The sequence below is a fragment of the Copadichromis virginalis genome, linkage group LG3, assembly GCF_057382275.1.
Source record: "Copadichromis virginalis isolate Kocher_CV1m ecotype Utaka linkage group LG3, C_Virginalis_male_GT1.1, whole genome shotgun sequence".
In the NCBI taxonomy this organism is placed as follows: domain Eukaryota; kingdom Metazoa; phylum Chordata; class Actinopteri; order Cichliformes; family Cichlidae; genus Copadichromis; species Copadichromis virginalis.
Window position 1 is genome coordinate 52,250,730 of NC_140620.1, and position 21,998 is coordinate 52,272,727.

General features: G+C 42.2%; 1 protein-coding gene and 1 pseudogene across 3 annotated transcripts in view; one reads left to right on the forward strand and one right to left on the reverse strand.

Annotated features, from left to right (window-relative positions):
* Window positions 1-8,345: 8,345 nt before the first annotated feature.
* The window catches only part of LOC146715210 (neuroligin-2-like), a 253,970-nt gene continuing 240,317 nt past the window's right edge, over window positions 8,346-21,998 (reverse strand). For all 3 annotated transcript variants that reach the window (XM_085451639.1, XM_085451640.1, XM_085451638.1), the window contains 4 exons: window positions 19,103-19,368; window positions 13,414-13,567; window positions 12,254-12,620; window positions 8,346-11,951 (listed from right to left, as the gene is read on the reverse strand). In XM_085451639.1, the coding sequence (XP_085307765.1) occupies window positions 11,123-11,951; window positions 12,254-12,620; window positions 13,414-13,567; window positions 19,103-19,368 (1,616 nt within the window). In that variant the 3' untranslated portion in view covers window positions 8,346-11,122. The remainder of the gene's footprint in view (window positions 11,952-12,253; window positions 12,621-13,413; window positions 13,568-19,102; window positions 19,369-21,998) is intronic.
* On the forward strand, window positions 14,999-16,306 carry LOC146715211 (uncharacterized; annotated as a pseudogene).

The window sequence follows — 21,998 nt, forward strand, 5'->3', positions numbered from 1 at the left end:
TAACCAAGCATGCTGACGTGAGGAGTCACGATCGCGAGGAATTTTGCGCATTTTACATTTAAACCCAACCAAAGATGTTTTAAATGGATGAGGAATCATCCACTTAAAACATCTTTGCGAGTCATTTTTTTGTGATCGTCTAACCAAGCCTGCTGACGTGAGGAGTCACGATCGTGAGGAATTTTGCGCATTTTACATTTAAACTCCACCAAAGATGTTTTAAATGGATGAGGAATCATCCATTTAAAACATCTTTGCGAGTCATTTTTTGTGATCGTCTAACCAAGCCTGCTGACGTGAGGAGTCACGATCGTGAGGAATTTTGCACATTTTACATTTAAACTCCACCAAAGATGTTTTAAATGGATGAGGAATCATCCACTTAAAACATCTTTGCGAGTCATTTTTTTGTGATCGTCTAACCAAGCCTGCTGACGTGAGGAGTCACGATCGTGAGGAATTTTGCGCATTTTACATTTAAACTCCACCAAAGATGTTTTAAATGGATGAGGAATCATCCACTTAAAACATCTTTGCGAGTCATTTTTTTGTGATCGTCTAACCAAGCATGCTGACGTGAGGAGTCACGATCGCGAGGAATTTTGCGCATTTTACATTTAAACGCAACCAAAGATGTTTTAAATGGATGAGGAATCATCCATTTAAAACATCTTTGCGAGTCATTTTTTTGTGATCGTCTAACCAAGCATGCTGACGTGAGGAGTCACGATCGCGAGGAATTTTGCACATTTTACATTTAAACTCCACCAAAGATGTTTTAAATGGATGAGGAATCATCCATTTAAAACATATTTGCAAGTCGTTTTAATGTTGTTGGGTAACCAAGCCTGCTGACATGAGGAGTCACGATCGTGAGGAATTTTGCACATTTTACATTTAAACTCCACCAAAGATGTTTTAAATGGATGAGGAATCATCCATTTAAAACATATTTGCAAGTCGTTTTAATGTTGTTGGGTAACCAAGCATGCTGACGTGAGAAGTCACGATCGCTAGGAATTTTGCGCATTTTACATTTAAATGCAACCAAAGATGTTTTAAATGGATGAGGAATCATCCATTTAAAACATATTTGCAAGTCGTTTTAATGTTGTTGGGTAACCAAGCATGCTGACGTGAGGAGTCACGATCACGATGAATTTTGCCCATTTTACATTTAAACTCCACCAAAGATGTTTTAAAAGGATGAGGAATCATCCATTTAAAACCCCCAACCAGTCCCGGCAGTTGACTGTCCCTCCTGAGCCTGGTTCTGCCGGAGGTTTCTGCCCGTTTAAAGGCAGTTTTTCCTCCCCACTGTCGCCAAGTGCTTGCTCAGAGGGGATTGTTGGGGTTTTCTCTCCTCTGCCTTTTTTCTTCATTTATTTGTTTGTTTAACTTTTTTCACCTTATCTAAATAATAAACCAATTAAATTTATCCTTTGAGTATTTTTCATCTCATCTTTACAGAATCTTTCCAAAACATTTTCAAACATTCAGATCTGTCTTTTATTTTCTTCTTGAAGCCTCATAAATGGTGAACTAAAGACCCAGAATATGGTTTGAAACATAGTTTCAGCTGAAACTGGCATAACATTGTGTGTGTGTGTGTGTGTGTGTGTGTGTGTGTGTGTGTGTGTGTGTGTGTGTGTCACTAGTTTGGTCATCATGTTTAGACTCATTCACTCCAACGTTATTTAGGCCAAATCTTTAAAACTGTATGATTGCATACACATTTTCAATTCACTTCAATCGCACAAATAATTATTTGCAGTATCTTATTTATTATGAAAATGTCATGCCTGATCATTTGTGCCTACACCACCAAAAATGGGGGCAAAAGGGAGGAGATCATGTTTAATAGGTTATAAGAAAAGGTCAGAAATATAAGTGCCGACATGAGCAGTGTCCACAGAAACCTCTGAATCTCAGCTCAAAGCTCAAATAAACCATTTCTACAACCAGCAAACAAAGCAAAGACACCAAACAGTTAAAAGAGCAGTGACATCACCACGAATCTGTGGTCAGGTAATATCCATGTTTTGATTGATGATTTTCTGGAGTTAAATGTGAACCGAAGCATATTTTGGGTTTTATATGCTATTAAATACTTTTAAATAAATTAGGTGTGGAAATAAAAAAATCAAAATTTCCTCTGTTTGAGTCACAGAAACTTTGACATAGTAACATTTGCAGTAAGTCCTAAATGTTCACCTTTAAAGTGTTTGTGCTAATAACACCATGTGCAGTAAGACAGGCATGGAGAACAGCACTGACTGGGAGAGGCTTTGAACAGCTGACACACTCAGTTCAGTTCAACATATCAGACTTTAAGAATGCACAAGCATCTAAAATCTATTCATTTAGTCTATCATCTGTGATATTATCATGTAAAATGATGATGTATCGTTCACCTCCATTGTTTAAACAAGTAGCCCTTAAGTATTTAATATTCATATGTTAAAACACTGAAATTTGTCTGTTGTCTCACTGGCTGATAGTGCCCCACAGGCCTCAGTGTGAGCTTGATGCCATTATAATGTTACAGTTGTTTAATGTGTAGGTGCTCATGATATAGACCACAGGGTCTGTGTAGATACAGGTGGGACACAACACAGAAACTTGTCACTAACATATGTTCCTCTCTCGTGATCAGTAACATCAGTTTTCACTGCAGTGATACAAACCATGAATTACACCCGTATAAAATCCTCCCAAATCAAAACAGCTCACTGATGCAGATCCTCTGCAGTGCCTCTCTTGGTTCTTTTAAAAATTCCTGCATGTGTGAGTTGCTGAAGCACACCCCGCCGTTCCCCCTTTTTGAAAACAAAGGAACGGTGGGACTGAGGCAATTTTACCTCAGGATGGCCAGTCACCACATACCAGTGATTCAGCAAAACTCACCTGAGGAATCCAGCCTGACAACGCCAAATTGTTGAGGAAAATTTAACAATAACCTGCACCCAGTGAGCTTGATTTGAAGCGGGTTTAATAAACACATTGCAAAGTGGAGAGAGCTTCCCAGTGAAACACCAGGACCATCTCTGAATTGTGGCCACCGCCCTTACATCTTATATACAGACAAAGAACATTCCACAAACTCTTACATGTTATTTTGAATCAGCAGTGATACATCCTACACTTCCTCTATTCAACTGTAACTACACAAAGCAGCCATGAATGTCCAGCACACACGTGTGTGTGCGTGTGTAGAGAGAGAGAGCTCACAAAATTAGGTGGTGTTCTTCATTGTAATAGTAAAGGTAACATGGGTCCCCACCGTTTCTCAAAGACTTGTTTCTGTAGTCTGAGTATGTAATTTGTTCCATCAGACAGACACTCACTGGATCCATAGATTATATCTGGTTTTAACCATCTGATAGTTATGCATTTTAGGGCTGCAGTGAGTCATATATTTAGCAAGTAACTTTTGGCTTTGCAGTCAATATGTTCTGCAATCCTTCCCAACACTGCTGCTGTAGGACTTAGTGGAATATTTACCTTGGAAAATGTCTTTGAGAGCATCAAATATCTGCCTCCAGAATACACAGAGTTTAGGGCAGAGCCACAATATATGAGTGTGGTTGGCAGAGTGTGTCCCACAGTTCCTCCAGCATGAACTCAGATGTGTTGGACCCATCTTAGCAGTTATTTCTGGTGTTCTGTAGAATCTGGCACATTAATGCCCCCTTTATTTTGGGCAACTGCAGGGTTTTGAGTCTAATTCTAGGCCGCTGTTTAGCCTACATGAAGTTAGAAATTCTTCAATACAGCTTGGACTCTCCACCATTTGACCCTTAGAACTGAAGAAGCTTCTCGGATGAGAGGTGAAACGTCTTCAAGTAACTCAAAGAAGTCCAGACGCTTTTCTTTGCAAGCTCCTTAGACTACGATGACCTGGATGACTGAGAACCTTCACAGACTTCTCCACACTTTAAATGCGCTCTAATGCTATTGACACCCTTTTCTCAACGAGAAGTCTGGGCTCGGGAGAGCCTGAGTGCCCTGGAGGGACTTTCCCTGCCGGATACACGATGGACGGGTGGCAGAACTGGAGGATCATGTGCCTGGCGGGACTGTCGATCGAGGACGCTGAAGATATCTATCTATTCGGAACCGTGATAACAGGGTTCATGCTGATCGGAGTTGGCTTAGCCCTGGTTTATCGGAGAAATAAGAGAGCGGAACCGGCTGTTCAAACCCCCCCCCCCCCCAAGGCTGCCCGCTGGAATCACAATGGAACGAGGCTCAAAACAACACCATTGAGCGTATGGGGGGATACATCAGAGAGAGGCCTGCTCAAAATGAGACCCTTGAGCGACAGTTGGAAGACATCGCGGAACGGATCATTGCAGTTGTGGGGTCTCAGAATCAAAAGAATGATAACACCATGGAACAGAAGTTTGATACCATCATGGGGAGGCTCGCGACTCTCCAACGGGAGATTGAGAGACCAGCGTCGGAGTGTTAAAGAGCAGCCTGAAAATTCTCCTGGGCATGGAAATTAACAAAATCAACATGAACATTGCGGATCCCCATCACGGCGCCAGCTGCAGGCCCAAGGCTGGAGCCGAACAATCACTCCCTGATAACGACTGTGTTACGGCTATTCTTCCCATCCCATGCAAGGACACCTGGATTGGCTGGAGGACTGTTTACTTAGCCTGATAGGCCGAAGGACACTGTCTCAGCTGAACTATGGACACGCACACACATACACTTACACTGATAGGCACTCACTCATCCCCCCTCCCTTTCCAACGCCTTCGATGCTTGTTTCCTGCGAGGGAACACGGCGGGTCATTGTGCCGCGCTGGAATGGTAGCGCTGTGCAGGGCGGCTGCTGCGTTCGCTTCGGATTACTCCTCACCCCCCACCCACCCCTGTGGCTTGTCATGTCTTCACAATGTTGTGCTGTGGACATTTATGTGCTTTTTTGTGCAGAGGAGTTTTTTGTTTCCTGTTCTCATGCTGTCCTACCATGGAAGCATAGCATGAGTAGGGGTCTCTTTTTTTCCTCTTGTACTTTCCCCATTGTAGTGTACATTTCAATGTTTTTTTCTCTGATTCTACCAATCTCCGACCTGTATCCCCATGTAATGTTTGTGCTATATGTGTAAGGTCGGGCGGGGGGGGGGGGTCCCATTTCACTGCAGGGCAACCTGCATGTGACGAATAAAGCTTTGATTGATTGATTGATGATGGGAACGTGTGGTAACATTTAGTCTTAACTGAAATAACATATTGCATCTATAAATGGGATTAAAATGTTTACCAAAGACTAACGTTTTTCATTCAGAACAAACAGCAGATTTCAGGTTAGGGCTGCACAACTAGTTTGTCCAATATTAAAATGACAGTTGTTTGTCACAATTATTCACAGATTGTAGTGACAAAATGTGTTTTGATTGCACTGTCATGTCAGAATACTGCTTCCACCTTTACTTTGTGCTACACTCATGTTAATTAATCTTCATAAATTAATGTTTGCAAACACAAAGTATAAAGTTTTCCACTCTGCTATTTGTACCTGCACAATAGATGTGAATAAAACTCAAACTTATACGAGCTCCTTCTCCGTTTCCCTGCAACATTTTGTATAGATCTAACTTTTTGCCACATAAATAACCTTCTGATGTGTTTACAGAAAATGTATTTGATAGTAGCTTATTTTGTAACTTTTAGTGGGCCTATGCAATGTTCCCTCTAAGCTGCGCACGTGCGCAATTGCGCACTGCTGGCACAGTCTCTGCGCACAGAAATTCTGCGTTGCGCACAAAAAGATCTAACCTGAATTGAAATTAAAATTAATACTTTAACAATTCTGTTTTGCAGTGTTGGTCAGTAAGTGACTGGCTGCTCCCATATGGGAACGATGCCACCTTATCCCATAGTCCAGCCAATAATGCGTATATGCGCAGCCAATCAACGTTGTTGACAGGCTATGACAGCGTCCTTATGTGCCGACGCCGGTGTGTTAGCTGGCAAAGCGGCGTAGCTGATGTGGAGTGAAGCCATGTTAATGACAACGTGTACAACCATTGGAGATGTGAGCAGGACAGACGGAACAATTGACGGAAAAATTTTGCAGACAGAGAGTTACAGGACTCTCTCCCAGACCACAGACTCATAATACAAGTCAGAGCTTTATAAAAAAAAAAAGTTGTGTTTTCGAAATTGGAGTTCAAGTTATTTTTACTTCCAATAGTGTTAACATACTGCACAGGTCATGAACAAGATTTTTTTTTACATTTTCATGGTAAATGGGCTAAAGCAGTTAATTAAAAGTAGTCTAACATAAATGTAAACGCTGTAATTTGATTATTTTAATAAACCATGAAACTTGGATGGATTCGATGCTGGCGTGACCACAGTGCACACGTCTGATGTCGCTCATTGGTCCAAGGGATCGCTCAGGGAGTTTGTGTGTTCGCTCAGACACGTGAAAAATTAGAGGGAACATTGGGCCTATGACATTCAGTACCCAGTTATTAAAATGTTAAGTGTAAATCATCCCCAGCCCACAATAGCAGCTGAATTTACTACGATTTCAGATCTTTTTACATGTCAATAAGAAACCACCGATGTGTAAAACAGGCTGACAACAGAATGACGTAAACCACACTGCTGCAACTGTGCAGCTCTCAGGTTTGATCTATTGTTTCTCTCTGTTTTTATGACATTTTTCACTGTGGATTACAACAACATCAACATTAGAAAATACATTTATAGTAGGTGATCATTAATCAGTATTATTGGCACTATTAAAGGGCTCCAAAAATCAAACTTTGCTTAGGGCACCACGGAGGGCCAACCCTTTTTACACTTCAACAATTGTACACAAAATACAATCATCCATCCTTCTATCTATTTATGTTCTTCCGCTTATATAATTCAGCATCACAGGGAAGCTGGATCCCAGTTGTTTTTCACAGAGGGCCAAGCAGTGGAGGGAGCTGCCGACCTCCCAGCAATACATGTAAAAGCTTTATTTTACACTGACTCTGGTCATCTTTATCTATCATAAAAATGTTCTTCATGATCTGAAACATGTAAGTGTGTCAAATATGCAAACAGCTAAGAAATCAGGATGGGCTAAATCGTTTCTTACTGCACTTCTGTTAGGCGACTGAATAAAAACACAAAGTCAGCAGTCTGGCTATGAATGTCTTTAATGTTTCCCAGATCAGAATCACAGCATACAGTGTATAATAACTTCTAAAGTAAACAGAAATATCATCACCTCATTTATTTATATAATTTTACTTTACTTTTTTTAATAATCATCTTTTTTTTATTCCATTATTTAACATTTTTCTTCATCTCAAGTCTCGAGTTTCTGAGTTCAACAAAGAAAGTAGAAAGAAGACAACAGGTGCAGATTTGCAATGGACACCAAGCTGAGGGTTTCTCTGTGGGTGTCACTGTCTCTGTGCACGTTTGACACTGTGGACGTGACACAGGATCATCCAATCATGAAGTTTTGCTTTGCTGACAGTTTCTAAGTGTTGGAATAAAATAAATCCAGCAGTTATACCACAGAAAGGACAAAGTGTGGCTCTAACAGCTGTTGAACACACACAGACTGTGATGTTCTCCACACGTCACCCATCGCTCTGCACTTTTCCAGCATCCAACTGTTTTTCTGCTACATAACATCACTGCAGGAGAAAAACAACGGACAGACAGACAGACAGCACAGTGTGACACGAGCAGGTCAGACCACCTGTGTGATCTCATGAGTCTGTGAGGATATGAGGCATCTTATGGTATCAAAGCCCTGGAGTCTGTCAAACATGGCTACATGTAAACACTGCTACATGTTAGGTGAGCTAACATTTAACTGACTGCACTTTTTTCTGTCTCAGTTTAGGTCATTTATGTCCTTACTGCGAATCACTGAAAGGCAAAGCTGGCTTTTATCGCTCTGATGTTACGCACATCATGCAGCACAGATTCATCTCTGATCACAAGACTCATATTTCAAAATAAAAGCGAGCTAAGGCTTGAAAAGAGGACGACGATTTTATGACAATCACAGAGAAAAGAGCAACGAAAGGATTTAAAACTTGATGAAAATGTTTTTTCTCACTGAAAACTAGCAAATGCTAATAAACAGCATGACTGGCCCTCTGCTGTGAGGGGGCTTCAGTGGAGATGACTTCTGCTACAGCGACCTTCCTGCTACAGGATGGTCACATGATAACGATCAACGTTATGACAAAAATAAAATAAAAAGACAAAACTGATCGGTGGTAAGGATGAACTCATTTGAAACCTCAAGCTAATGGCCATTTTTTTCTTCTCATTACAAACTGCACCTGTTGTCTTTCGTCATCACAAAATAAGCATATCATTCATTCACTCCAAAAAACCCCAAAAAAACAAAACATAAAATAAACAAGAAACTTAATATTTACAAATATTTTGTCTGTTTTTTTTCTTACACTTAAAAATGTACAGTTCTGATCTTCCAGATGTTTCGTCTCCATCCGTCTCCCAGTTTGGTATTTTCTTCTCTGTCCAGTGACCTCAGAGTGAGCGCTGAATGTGCCACAATGGCGCCCTCTAGTGTTAGCTTATAAAACCGACAAGGAGAAAGAACAGAGCCGAATGAAAGGACTCGTTTGTGTTCTCTCCTCTGCTGTAGCTGTGTGGTGCTGAGGTTAACTACACAACCCCTCGCCGCCTCCTTATACACAGGAATGAGTACAAAAGGGTTCGTACGGACGCATCAGCCGGCCGTCCTTCTGCTCGACACTGTTAGCTGAAAGATGATCGGATCATCCTCTGTCCTGTATTTAAGGCTGAGAGTCTTTGTCCAGTCTCTTTTCCACAGCTACTGTCCACAGCACTGATCCACCTGCAGCACAGCCCCAGTCAGTTGTTTTATGATTTACATTGTGCACGTTTCCCTTCCAGTGAGCTTACAAAACCTCTGACAGGAGAAGTCAGGCATGTGTTTCCCCCACCTCCCCTTTTAGGCAGTAATAAAATAGAAAACAAACAATCAAACAGGCTAAAGCTAGAGCACAAGCAAAGACAGCACCGGTGACTAAGTTCTCCCATACTGGACGTACGCTACCACGTGGGCTCAAACAGCAGCACATCAGCTCAGTTTACATACTGTTGACATCTTCATCAGAGGATCAGCAGGGAGCGCTGCTGAGCTGCAGTCGTCTCCACCAGAGTGACGGAGCAGGAATCACAAACAGCACAAACCCACCGTGTTGTTTCCACCCTGTTCAGGAGATCTGAGCCCCCATCCCTTTTTTTCATGTTGCAGCTCTGCACTGCAGGCCCTGAACGCCTCCCGGTTACCCTCAGTGTGCTTAGAGTTTAATTTACAACCGACGAGCTCACAGATCATCTGCAGGCAGGTGAACGAACCCTTAATGTGAGGATAATAGCAGAGCTGACCTGAGGTCAGAAATAGTCAGGAACGGTGTCGACACAGTGAAGTCAGGTGTTTGGGAATTTGTCTGATTATCAGTTTGGGGGGGGTCGGTGTTAAATAACAAAGGTGGTGTAGGATGGAGAGAGGAGGAGGGAGGGAGCAGTGATGATATGGAGGAAGGTGATTGGTTAAGCAGCAGGAAGGAGCTCATGCTGGAGTCTGAGTTTTTACTGTTGGCCTTTTTCTGCTTTTTGTTTATTGTTGTCTGACGCGGGCCCGCCTACGCTTGAGTGATGCAGATGTGATATCACACTCACACAGCGACTGCCATTCACACACACACACACACACACACACACACACACACACACACACACACACACACACACACACACGACATAAGGGGGTCAGACAGGAGCAGCATCAGTCTCTGCTCTGTTTTGTTAATAACGTAGAAAAATTATTTTGTACAATCAAGCTACATCGACGGACGCTTTACCTCACGTACCCTAAAATGAAAAAGTAGTGACAGTAAGATGAAGGCTGCACATGACACCATGACTGAGTTCACAGCTGTTGCTTTGATTCTAACGTTTAAGACTTTTGGCATCGACTCCGTTTTAATAAATGAGTGCTGGGAGGCGTCGTTTGACTTCAGGAGCTCCTGCAATGCTCTTACTCTGCGGGAGAAAACCAAAAACCAAAAGTAGCAAACATGGAGCGATATGACTCGTTTAGATTTTGGGAAACGTGCATCGACAGGTACAGTGTCCTTTTCCCCGCGTCTTTAAAAATAATTCATGCATAGATCCCCCACTGAGAAAACCCTTTTATATACTTTCTCCTTTGTACACATTTTATATAGAACTATATATAATATCATTTCTCTATATCTATATTTTCAGAAAAATTATTTCCACACAATAAAAAACAACAATTAAACAAATGCTTCAAACAAAACAACAAAAGAAGAGAAGATGAAAGAAAGAAAAACACGACTGAGGCCAGTTTGGCACTTTGTCACGAGAACATGACAGAACTCTGTTAGTTGACGGTAAATAGCGATACTTTATTTTTCTTTCGTTTTTCTGCTCCCTCGATGAGAAATGAAACACAGCAGTACTTACTTGGCACCTAAAAATGCTGGTAGAATGAAAGATATGAGTGTTTTTATAGTTATATGTTTAGTGTACGCCTCCCCCCTCCAAACTGCTCAGCAGATCGGGAATTTTTAGAGAAGAGCAGGAGGGAGGCGTGTCAAATGAGAGGAAGAGAGCAGTAGTAAAACAGGGATGTAGAAAAGAGAAGCATAATGTGCACATAACACACAGGAGATGGAAAAAGAGATGACGCCAACGTAAAAAAGAGAAAACAGCGAGGAGCGAGAGAGCATTCGTCCCTTTGACAAATGTTGGAGGTCTTGAGCCTGGAAACAGCAGACCGTCTTTGAAAACAGTATCTTTGAAAGATCTGAGTCACCCACCCCACCCCCACCCCAAACTGCTCATCTGCTGCTGTACACTTCAGTTGCACCTCCACATGCCACCAGTGGAGGGAGCTGCCAAGTTTTACAGCACATGACGCAGCAGGTGTAGTTGCTTTTGGAGAAAGAAGAGAATAAGAGGACAGAACGAAGGCCCACGTCTAGAGGCCTCCCTTCCAGAGCGGTAGCAGAGCCAGTGTTCCTGGTCCCTAGGTGGCGCTGTGTCGGGCCTGTCCCTACTATACCCTGGTGGTGGAGTGGGGGTGGGGCAGGGTGTTGTTGTGGCCAGTGGAGGGGAATGTGTTGAAGGCGTGAAGAGGCTGCATGCTGGTGATGGTGCTGGGGATCATGGTGATGGTGTTTGGCGTCATCAGCGGCACGTCGTCGGGGGCGCGGCGCAGTGCCAGGGTGTAGTCGGGAGGGCAGGCGGGCCGCAGGATGTCGTGGGGTCGCAGGGGCTCCATGTCGTGGTGAGCGTCGTGCTCTGAGTGCTTCATCTGCAGGGACATGATCTCCTCCTCCTGGCTGTGAGCCAGGTCGTTGGCGGGGCCGCCCCGCTGAGGGGACAGCCGGTGCCGGCGCATCTCGTGCCGCTTGTCACGCTTGTAGTAAAGGGCGGCGAAGGCCAGGATGTTGAGGAAGAGGAGCGACGCTCCAACTGCAACTGTCACGCTCAGTTCGGTGGAGTAGTCGCGGGTGTCTCCGGGAAAGAGGTCCTGGGGCGGGCGCTCTGAGCCCTCGGGCTCGGGATCTGACGGGAAGGTAGGGTAAGGATGACGAGTGGTTCGAGGAACGTTGTTCCTGGGCCTCGTGGTGCCGGGGTCACGGCCTGCAGGGGAGCGCGTAGTGGTGGGAAAGAGCACGTCGTGCAGGCTGTGAAGATGAGGGACTAATTCCAGCCAAAAGGCCACTTTGTTAGCTCTGTAGTTGTCTCTGACACGAGGTTTCAAACCGATGTGAAGGTACTGCTTGTCCTTCGAGTTGAACTTGGTCCAGATGACCTCCTCGAAGCGGTTGGGCTTGGTATGAATGAACTTGGTGTCCTGAGGGACGGGCAGGTTGGGGTCCCTGGTGGAGCATAAAGGTTAAACGTTTCAGTTCAAAGTTATATTCAGTCTCCATTATAAGTAACATGTGGCATCAATACACTGAATACAGACAGGAGGCCCATTCTCTGTGCAACCTTTCAACTATCTAAGACCAACCGGCTGCTCTGGGATCTGGATGCTTTTGGTGAACCAGTATGTTCAATTCTTCAAAGCCACACGAGAATTAAACTAGCAACCCAGATTCAAGTATTCAACATGACTAGAAGGCTGTCAGAGAACATACAGTAACGTGTACAGTTTACACTACGACATGAGGCCTACCCAGTCTTTGCGAAGTTAGTCCAGTAAGTCATGACCACAGCGCTCAGCATCACATCGTTCTTGGAGAAGTTGCACGGGAACAGGTCCGTGGCACCGATCATCGGTACGCCGAACACGTAAGGTATCTCGTCTCCGTGCGCGGCGTCGGCCCACTCGGGCCGCGTCTCCGTCTGGCAGTGGTGGTAGAACGTGTAAAAGTAAACTGGGGACTGAAACTCAGCATGGAGTTTGGCAGTGGCCACAGCTGGTGCCACCCACTGGTGGTCCGTAAACAGGGCCAACAGAGTCTTCCGCCGCATGTCTCCGTTGTCCCTGTCCGCCCAGTCTGTGTACATGAACTTAATGGTCTCCCTTAGGATGTCTTTGCCTGGTGAAGAAGCACAGGAGGGGACAAAAGGAGGGGGAAGAAAGATAAAAGTGAAAAACTGCTAAGAGTAAAGTAACAGCAGTGTGAGACATTTTTTAAGAGATCGGTCTGATCAACAGATATGAAACCAAAGCAAATGTTGGTGAGATGAACCAAGAGCCAGGAAGCGAGTGAGAAATCTAGAGAGGAAAAAAAAAAGTCTTTCAGATAACAGAACGAGTGACAGGCACAGAGAGGAAGCATGATTGCATTATCCAAACATGTCTGTACTGTGACTGTGGTCCGGCTGTGACGGGTTCGCAGGCCGATCTGTCAGAAACACAGACACTGAGACTGGGAGCCGACTACCTGGGGGATGATAGCATTACTGCCCACAGAGCCTCAAAGGTTAAGGCGCAGACACGCCGTGATGTGGATGAGTGGCTCTCTTTAGCACGCTTGTCTTGTTTGATGCACTTCACTGGGCTCACATGTTACTGATTCCATTCTTTACTCGCATGTTTTAAACGCTTAAAGCACTTTCACAGCTTTTTATATTCTTTTGAAAATTCATGTGAACTCAAGCTGTCAGAACTGTAATGTAAGCTTTGATAATTGTCCACATTTCTCATTTTGATGATTATCCGTTTATTTTAATCCATTTATTACAGTAAACAGAAAAAAACTAACAGATCAACAAACGCGGCTCCTAATAAGACAAAACCTGATGATGCTGCAAAATGCAGTTAAGTGAGAGGAGGCTGTAAAATGGAATAACTGAAAAAGTGGCAGTGTACAGAGGTGGCATCCTCACCCTCTGGGTATCCGTAGAGGTTGTCAACAAAGTTGGAGATGGTGTAGTCGAACGCCGCAGCTGAGATGCCGTCGTTGTCCTCACTGTCGTCCACAAACTTCAGCCCCTCTCCCTGGTTCACTCCTATCAGGATGTCATAGTTTAGGAACTCCCCCTGGTGGAGAAAATGAGGAAGAACATGCTGAGTGCTGGAACAGAGCCTGTGTGCATCACAAGTCTATAACAGGAAGTGCGGCTGAAACACAGCTTTGTGCATTAGCAGCATTTCATTTCCCAGTAAACAAGTCTACAAACTCAAAAAACATATTCCTCTTAAAAATGTGCAAATGTGAACAAATCAACTTGTTAGAGATCTTCATCTCCACTGTAAATAAACAACAAGCCAGAAAAGAAGAAAACTGCACCAAAGACCAACAAATTCTTCTCATCAGATATTGAAGCTTCTTTCCTGTGTGACATAAAAAATAGGAGACAGATGTTTGTTTGTTTTTTTGTTCTTTTTAACTAGTTAAACACCCACGCCCAGAAAAATGGTAAATGGCCTGTATTTGTATTGCGCTTGACTTAGTCCCTAAGACCCCCAAAGCGCTTTACATGTTCAGTCATCCACCCATTCACACACTGGTGATGTAGCTACAGCCACCCTGGGGTGCACTGACGGAGGCGAGGCTGCCGGATACTGGCACCTCTGACCACCACCAGTAGGCAACGGGTGAAGAGTCTTGCCGAAGGACACAACGACCAAGACTGTCCAAGCCAGAGCTCGAACCAGCAACCTTCCGATTACAAGGCGAACTCCCAACTCTTGAGCCACGATCGCCCAGTGGGGACATTTCATTTTCCAGCAGGAAGCTTTTTGTTATAGCCTTTCGATCAGGGGTCGGCAACCTGCGGCTCCGGAGCCTCATGCAGCTCTTTAGTCCTTATAGTGCGGCTCTGCGTGGTTTGGGAAAATAAATTAGTATTTAGCTGAAGTGTATTTTATTTATGCCAGTTTTCTTTTTACTTGTAGTTCTAAATTGGAAGATTATTGTGATTTTGCAATATACAAATAAAATTATATTTTGTTATTTTTTCATCGCTCAAAATACAGCATCAAAAAAGCATCACACTCGTGGAAGCCGGTGTACCCGGCGAAACGCCGTGCATTTATCGAGCCTTTCAACCCCAGATAGGCCAATTATGGCTCTTTGGGTCTTAAAGGTTGTTGACCCCTGCTTTAGATGAACAGAGTTTTTTAATTAAATACATACTCTTTAATAAATGTTCTCTTTTATAAAAAGTAGGATAATTAAAAAAACTTTTATTATACCTCTATTAGAAAAAAAACTGTCTTGTTTTCTGTTGTCTGTTATGTAATATTAGGGATGTTTGTGACAATTAATTTCATCATCGGCTGGACTAACCAATAGTCCACAACTAGGAAACAATGAAATTTTAAGTTAAGTTTGAAAACAGTTTAAAAAAAAACACCCCATTCCAAAACGTCTTGTGACAATCTCATTGGCTTAGGGAGTGATGATGTCATAGAACTTCATCGAATCTTAAGTCCTTTGATGTTTTTCCTTAAATAGGGGTGAGAAACAGCAAGTTTTAGTTCGTTTCAGCAGCATCTGTGTTTGCAGCCTACAAAACGTTCACCACAGAAACATTTGGAAAGCTCTTCAAAGTCATCGTATAGAAACTCCAACATGTTTCCAAGAAAAAAACAACCAATTCAAAAAGATTACGCCGCCTCTCCTTCCTGGCGTGGCCAGCCAATTTCCCCAAATGGCATCTCATCCTTCCAAAGGGCATTAGAGGAGAGTAGGAAGGAAAACTACCTTCTCCAGAAAAAAATGCAACAAATTGAAGAAGAAAAACATCAACTGGAGGACAAGTGTAGACGAATGGAAGCCCAAAATAAAGAGCTGGAAGAAAGACAACAGCGCCAGCCGGACATAAACATTATTAATGAGGGCTGGGGAATCAAGTTTGCTCAGGCCCGAGAGCAGATTGTGCACCTCATTAAAGAAAACAGGGAAAAGAGTGCAGAACTAAAAGAAATGACCAACCAGCTCCAAGACAAGAAAACGATGACTGATAAGATACAGCGGGATCTCCAATACATGGACCGAAAAAATCGGCTCCTCCAAAGACAGCTCCATGAAGCTGTGGAAGAAAAGAATAAATTCCTCCAACAGAAGGAAGAGCAGGACAAAAAGCAACAAGACATGCAGCACAAACTGAAGAGCATGCAGGAAAAATACCGCATGCTGAAAGAAAGCCTGGATGAAACACTGCGCCAAAATAAAGACCTTCTTCAACAGAAAGAGCAACAACAAAAAAGACTGAAAGAAGGAAAACGCATCGTCCAGGACTTTCAGTCTAAAAATCTAAAACTGCAAGAGTTTTGTAATCAGCTGGAGGACAAAGCAACTAAAGTGGAAGAAGAAAGGGACAAACTGGAGAAACGGTGCTCACAGATGCAGAAAAGGATCGATCAGATAGCGAGAAACAACTCCGAGCTCGTTAAGGGGCGTTTGGTGGAATTCAATAACTTGAAGAGTGAACACACTCAAATGCAGTCACAAAAACAACAAGAAGACAAAATACATGAAGACAAAAATCAAGAAATCAAGAAAAGAAAGAAGCAGTTAAAAGACAAGCACAAAGAGGTCCAACAGAGAAATGCAGACATGCACAAGGACAAGCTGATACAGGAGGAAACATCCAAACAACTCAAAGACAAGCTTGAAGAACAACAAGCAGCATTGGAAGAGGTGGAACAAAGATGTGAGAAACTTGAAGAAAAACCACTTGCAGAAACCATCGACGAGCTGAGAAATCGCATCGTGGAGAAAAAAGCGCTCGTGGAAAAGTGCATGAAAAAAAAGAAAAAAATGGTTCCACTTGTTCCAGAGGAGAGACGCTACTGCTTCCTCACCTGATGTAGCCTCGTCTTGCTCCACCTCTGTTAACCCCCCCAACCAGTCCCGGCAGTTGACTGTCCCCTCCTGAGCCTGGTTCTGCCGGAGGTTTCTGCCCGTTTAAAGGCAGTTTTTCCTCCCCACTGTCGCCAAGTGCTTGCTCAGAGGGGATTGTTGGGGTTTTCTCTCCTCTGCCTTTTTTCTTCATTTACTTGTTTAACTTCTTTCATTATTACTTCATTTTACCTTGTTTCTTCATTTACTTGTTTAACTCCTTTCATTATTACTTCATTTTACCTTGTTTCTTCATTTTGCCTTGTTTCTTCATTTTGCCTTGTTTCTTCATTTTGCCTTGTTTCTTCATTTTGCCTTGTTTCTTCATTTTGCCTTGTTTCTTCATTTTGCCTTGTTTCTTCATTTTGCCTTGTTTCTTCATTTACTTGTTTAACTTCTTTCATTATTACTTCATTTTACCTTGTTTCTTCATTTTGCCTTGTTTCTTCATTTTGCCTTGTTTCTTCATTTTGCCTTGTTTCTTCATTTTACCTTGTTTCTTCATTTTGCCTTGTTTCTTCATTTTGCCTTGTTTCTTCATTTTGCCTTGTTTCTTCATTTACTTGTTTAACTTCTTTCATTATTACTTCATTTTACCTTGTTTCTTCATTTTGCCTTGTTTCTTCATTTTGCCTTGTTTCTTCATTTTGCCTTGTTTCTTCATTTACTTGTTTAACTTCTTTCATTATTACTTCATTTTACCTTGTTTCTTCATTTTGCCTTGTTTCTTCATTTTGCCTTGTTTCTTCATTTTGCCTTGTTTCTTCATTTTACCTTGTTTCTTCTTTTACTTGTTTAACTTCTTTCATTATTACTTCATTTTATCTTTTCCTTCATTTACTTGCTTGATATTCTTATCTAAATAATAAACCAATTAAATTTATCCTTTGAGTATTTTTCATCTCATCTTTACAGAATCTTTCCAAAACATTTTCAAACATTCAGATCTGTCTTTTATTTTCTTCTTGAAACCTCATAAATGGTGAACTAAAAACCCAGAATATGGTTTGAAACATGGTTTCAGCTGAAAGTGGCACAACATGCTTGAGTGAGTGAGTGAGTGAGTGTGTGTTTGTGTGTGTCAGGGTATCACTAGTTAGGTCATCATGTTTAGACTCATTCACTTCAAATTTATTTAGGCCAAATCTTTAAAACAGTATCATTTCATACACATTTTCAATTCACTTCAATCGCACAAATGCAGAAATAATTATTTGCAGTATCTTATTTATTATGAGAATGTCATGCCTGATCATTTGTACCTACACCACCAAAAATGGGGTCAGAAGGGAGGAGATGATGTTTAATGGGTTATAAGAAAAGGTCAGAAATATAAGTGCCGACATGAGCAGTGTCCACAGAAATCTCTGAATCTCAGCTCAAAGCTCAAATAAACCATTTCTACAACCAGCAAACAAAGCAAAGACACCAAACAGTTAAAAGAGCAGTGACGTCACCACGAATCTGTGGTCAGGTAATATCCATGTTTTGATTGATGATTCTCTGGAGTTAAATGTGAACCGAAGCATATTTTGGGTGTTATATGCTATTAAAGACTTCAATAAAATAATCTCTAATTAATTAGGTGTGGGAAATAAAAAAATCAAAATTTTCTATGTTTGAGTCACAGTAACTTTTAGTTACAACACTTTCAAGCACTTTTCAAACCTTGAAAAGACAATATTAAACTTCAAGCATTTTCAAGGATTCCAAGACTGACTCTTAAGGCCATGATCTTCATCATATTGCGTGTTCTGCAGGTCACGGCTTCAGGGCCGATCTTTTAAAAGTCTGCAGTGTCGATTAATGCATAGAGCTGCAAAACTCACACTTCTTCCTCTCACACACAATATGTCACTGTAGTGATTTTCACGTTACTGCTTTCTGCACACCTGTTTGATTTTTTTCACCTTACATAAAACACTTCCCCCGTCTCCAAAATGACTTTCACATTAATGACACTGACTGCATCAGCAATCTCTTCAGAATGTAGCATTTATTTAATCAAATAATAAAACTTTTTAAGAATCTCTTTTGTAATTAAAAATCCTGGTCAACCAGCAGTGGTTACTTACACTAATAATACACACAAATCAACTTTTTCAGTTTTTCACTTAGAAGATGGTCCAAAATACCATCTGGATGGATGAATAAAGAAGAAGAAGAATTTTTTATTCTTGTCACATGAAAATATTTCAATCAAACTGAGAAGAGAAACCTGCTCTTTGAAAACCTCGATGACTCTCTGTCAGCTTTGAATTACAGGATCACATCTTGCTGCTTTAAGGTTCTGTTCCAGCTTAACATTTTCCAGGTCTGACTACATTTAGCTTATTTGCTACTGTCTCTTGTTGCTTCCTGTTTCATTTTGGTAGCGATTGTTGGAAGAAAACTGCTCTCCCAGTTAGTTTTACTTGTCCCAGTCAGATCGCTCTTTGTCTTTATAGTTGTGTCTCATCTTTGCGTGTACTTGTGTTTATACTTTTCTTTAATAAAGTCTTATTTGTTTGCTTTTTGGGCTTCTGGCGAACACTCATGGCAACACAAGAGAAACTTCTCAGTGTGTCTAAAGTATAACACCCTGATCATGTACATCACCAACACTGCAGTTATTTTCTCTGCAGTTATTTTGGTTTCACGTCACGGCTGATCCCAGGAGTTCTCACCACTTTGCTTGGATAATAAAACACAACAGAGATGTGCGGCTGCTGTTATCAGACCCTCACCTGCTGCATGAGAATCTCTGGATCATCAGGAACTACGTCTCCGTCCACAACAGGCCCAAAGGCGATGTGATAGCGGGCCGGCTGGATGTCTTGGTCCACCAGCTCTCTGAAGTTCTTGCGCCTCAGGCAGTCAACCAGGTCAGCCGTCTCTGCGTAGGTGCAACCCACCTTCCGGGCCAGGATCTTGGTGTACTTGAGGGGTTGGTAGTTAACGGACCAGCTGGAGATGGCTGTGCCACTCTGCGCTATGGCCCTGTGGAACAGACCTGAAAGAAGACGTGGGAAAGAAAGACATTTTGGTGAGGTTCAGGGCAGAGGGAGGATGCCTGATGTATAAATCACATAACTTTCTTTCTGCTAGAGAACTTGATTAAAAATACAGTTTAACAATTTTTCGTCATCACGTTTCTTACTAGAGAAAAGCTGGTAGACACAGGATGGGACTACAGACCCAGAGCATCACTGACGGAGCATGTTATGGAGCTTTAGCTCCAAAAAGTGGAGGCAGGACTGGGAAAAAGCTCATCTGAGATGTCAAAAGATCTATTTTTTCCTTTCTTGAGCTGCTTTTCCCCCCTTCCAAGCTTCTCTTGGATGTATTTTCCCCTCTCTGTCTCCCTCTTTTTCTCTCTCTCTCCTTTAGTTCTGGCTGTCCTGTGCTGTTTAAACCACTCAAGTGGCTCATTAAGGGGGCCGCCTGGCTCTCTCTCGTTTCCTCCCGGGCTCCCTTTTTTCTTTCTCTCCCTTCTCCTGGGCCGAAGATTGGTCAGTTAATTATTAAGCAGAGCTGCAGAGCCTTCTTTCCCTGGGAAATCAATTATAGTAAGAAGTAGCTTGGAAACAGCTATACCTACATATCTGCACCGAGAGAGGCCGAGGAGGGGAGGAGAGACAGACAGACAGGGTATATTTTATTCGTCTTCAAAATCAGTTTCTTTGTCGCTCCTTTAGTGCCTCTTGCCTTCGCTGCTTGAAACCTTGCTCTACTTGGCTGCTGCTTTTTTCGTATTTTCCATTTCAAAGCATTTTATTCCCTCTTTCTCCTCTTCAGCATAGTCTCCTGTTTCTCATCCTGTCCTTGTCTCACTCCTCTTAACTGTGGATGGATACTGATTACTGTCCTCTGCCTCCCTCTAACCTTCATATCAGTATCACTAACAACCCCCTCCCTACGTCCTGCTATCCGTCCTGTAAGCCTCTGATGTCAGCCCTGATCTGTGACACTGTGTTGTTGACATGATTGGTGTCCATTAAGTGTGAGGATGACAGACTCCTTACCTGGCACCCTGGTGGAGGGGAGAAGGGGGGGGAGGCATGACAGACAGGTGGCGTCTAGTGGACTGATGTAACGCCATTAGATGCTGATGAAGAGGAAGATGACGACGGGGTGATGAGAAAGCGCAGGCATGAGGACAGACAGGTGACAGTGAGGGACGGGGTGAGGCTGGTTGTCAGCAACAAGACAAAAGGGGTAAACAGCGGCATTCCTCGGTTTTTAAGGTTGTGCTTTAGATTTTTTTTTTTTTTTATTTGAGCTCATGTTGGAGCTGGAACGTAATCATTATGGATTAGCATTAATGCTAGAAGCAGAGCAAGTTAGACACTATAATAAGAGACATCTCTGGAGCTCATTCACACAGAGAAAGAAAATGTGAAGAAAAGGTAACATTTTACATTAAAGCACATAAATCTACAACTGACAAGCTGCTTATTAGCATGTTAGCGACAGAATGGCTCCTCATCAGTCACAATGTTTATTAAGCATTAACGTCTAAGTCTGCATATTCTGCAACTAGAAGACCATTTAGAGTTTCCTCACTAACCTTCTTATTGCTGTTTAATAACTGCTGAGCAACCTGTTAGCCATGGGCACAATTTGACTTTAGAACAGGGAATATGTTCTGAGTTAGCTGTAGTTTTGTGGTCAGTCACCCACATTTACTACATGTTATTAATCTTGCAGGATGGCACCACCACCCTTTAACCCTCTCAAGGCAGGCGTTGTAAAAGCTAACAACCTGATTACCCCACACACATTTTATGAGTTTTTTTTTTACTCAGAAGTACCACTGCAGGTATTCTTTTGTGCATTAGCAACAGAAACTTAATTTGAGCCTGAGAGGGTTAAAGGGCTGTACACATGGAACTAGTGGTGTCATGGAAACCAGCGACCAATGACTTGTAGTCACAGAAGTACTGAGTACTGAGGTAAACATTCCACATCCACCAATGAGAACAAAGAATACCTCTGACTAACACATGACAGGGCTGTGAAACATACAATCTTAAAAAGTTAACTATATAAATAAACATGAAAAATGATATGCTAGCAAACAGACTTTACACATCAATACTTAAAATCATCAGTCATAGCACTCATACTTTAACTGTTATTTACTGTTGTTATGCAGTAATGACAAGGTTTTTAAAGGATAACTGAACTAATGGTCATGGAGCTGTGGAATATTGCCATGAATTGTAAGCTGTTATTACATATTTTCATGATAACTAATAAAGAGACCAGAAGCAACTAATAACAATAATAATAATGGATTGGATTTATATAGCGCTTTTCAAGGCACCCAAAGTGCTTTACAATTCCATTATTCATTCACTCTCACATTCACACACACTAATATGGACTTATAATTAAAATGTGTATTTTTATATAAAGTATTCCCATTAATAAAACTAATAATAATAATGAAAGCACATAAGTTACAATAACCCATTTAATATTAGTCACTTTGCGGGATGTCGGGCTAGTTATTCACCTCTTTTAACTTATGCTAATCACACCATGACTTAGCAACACAAAGAAAATACAAACTTTTCCCTCCAAAGTGTTAAAGAAGTGAAGTTACCAGGCTTTATAGGTTATATTTGTGTATATGCA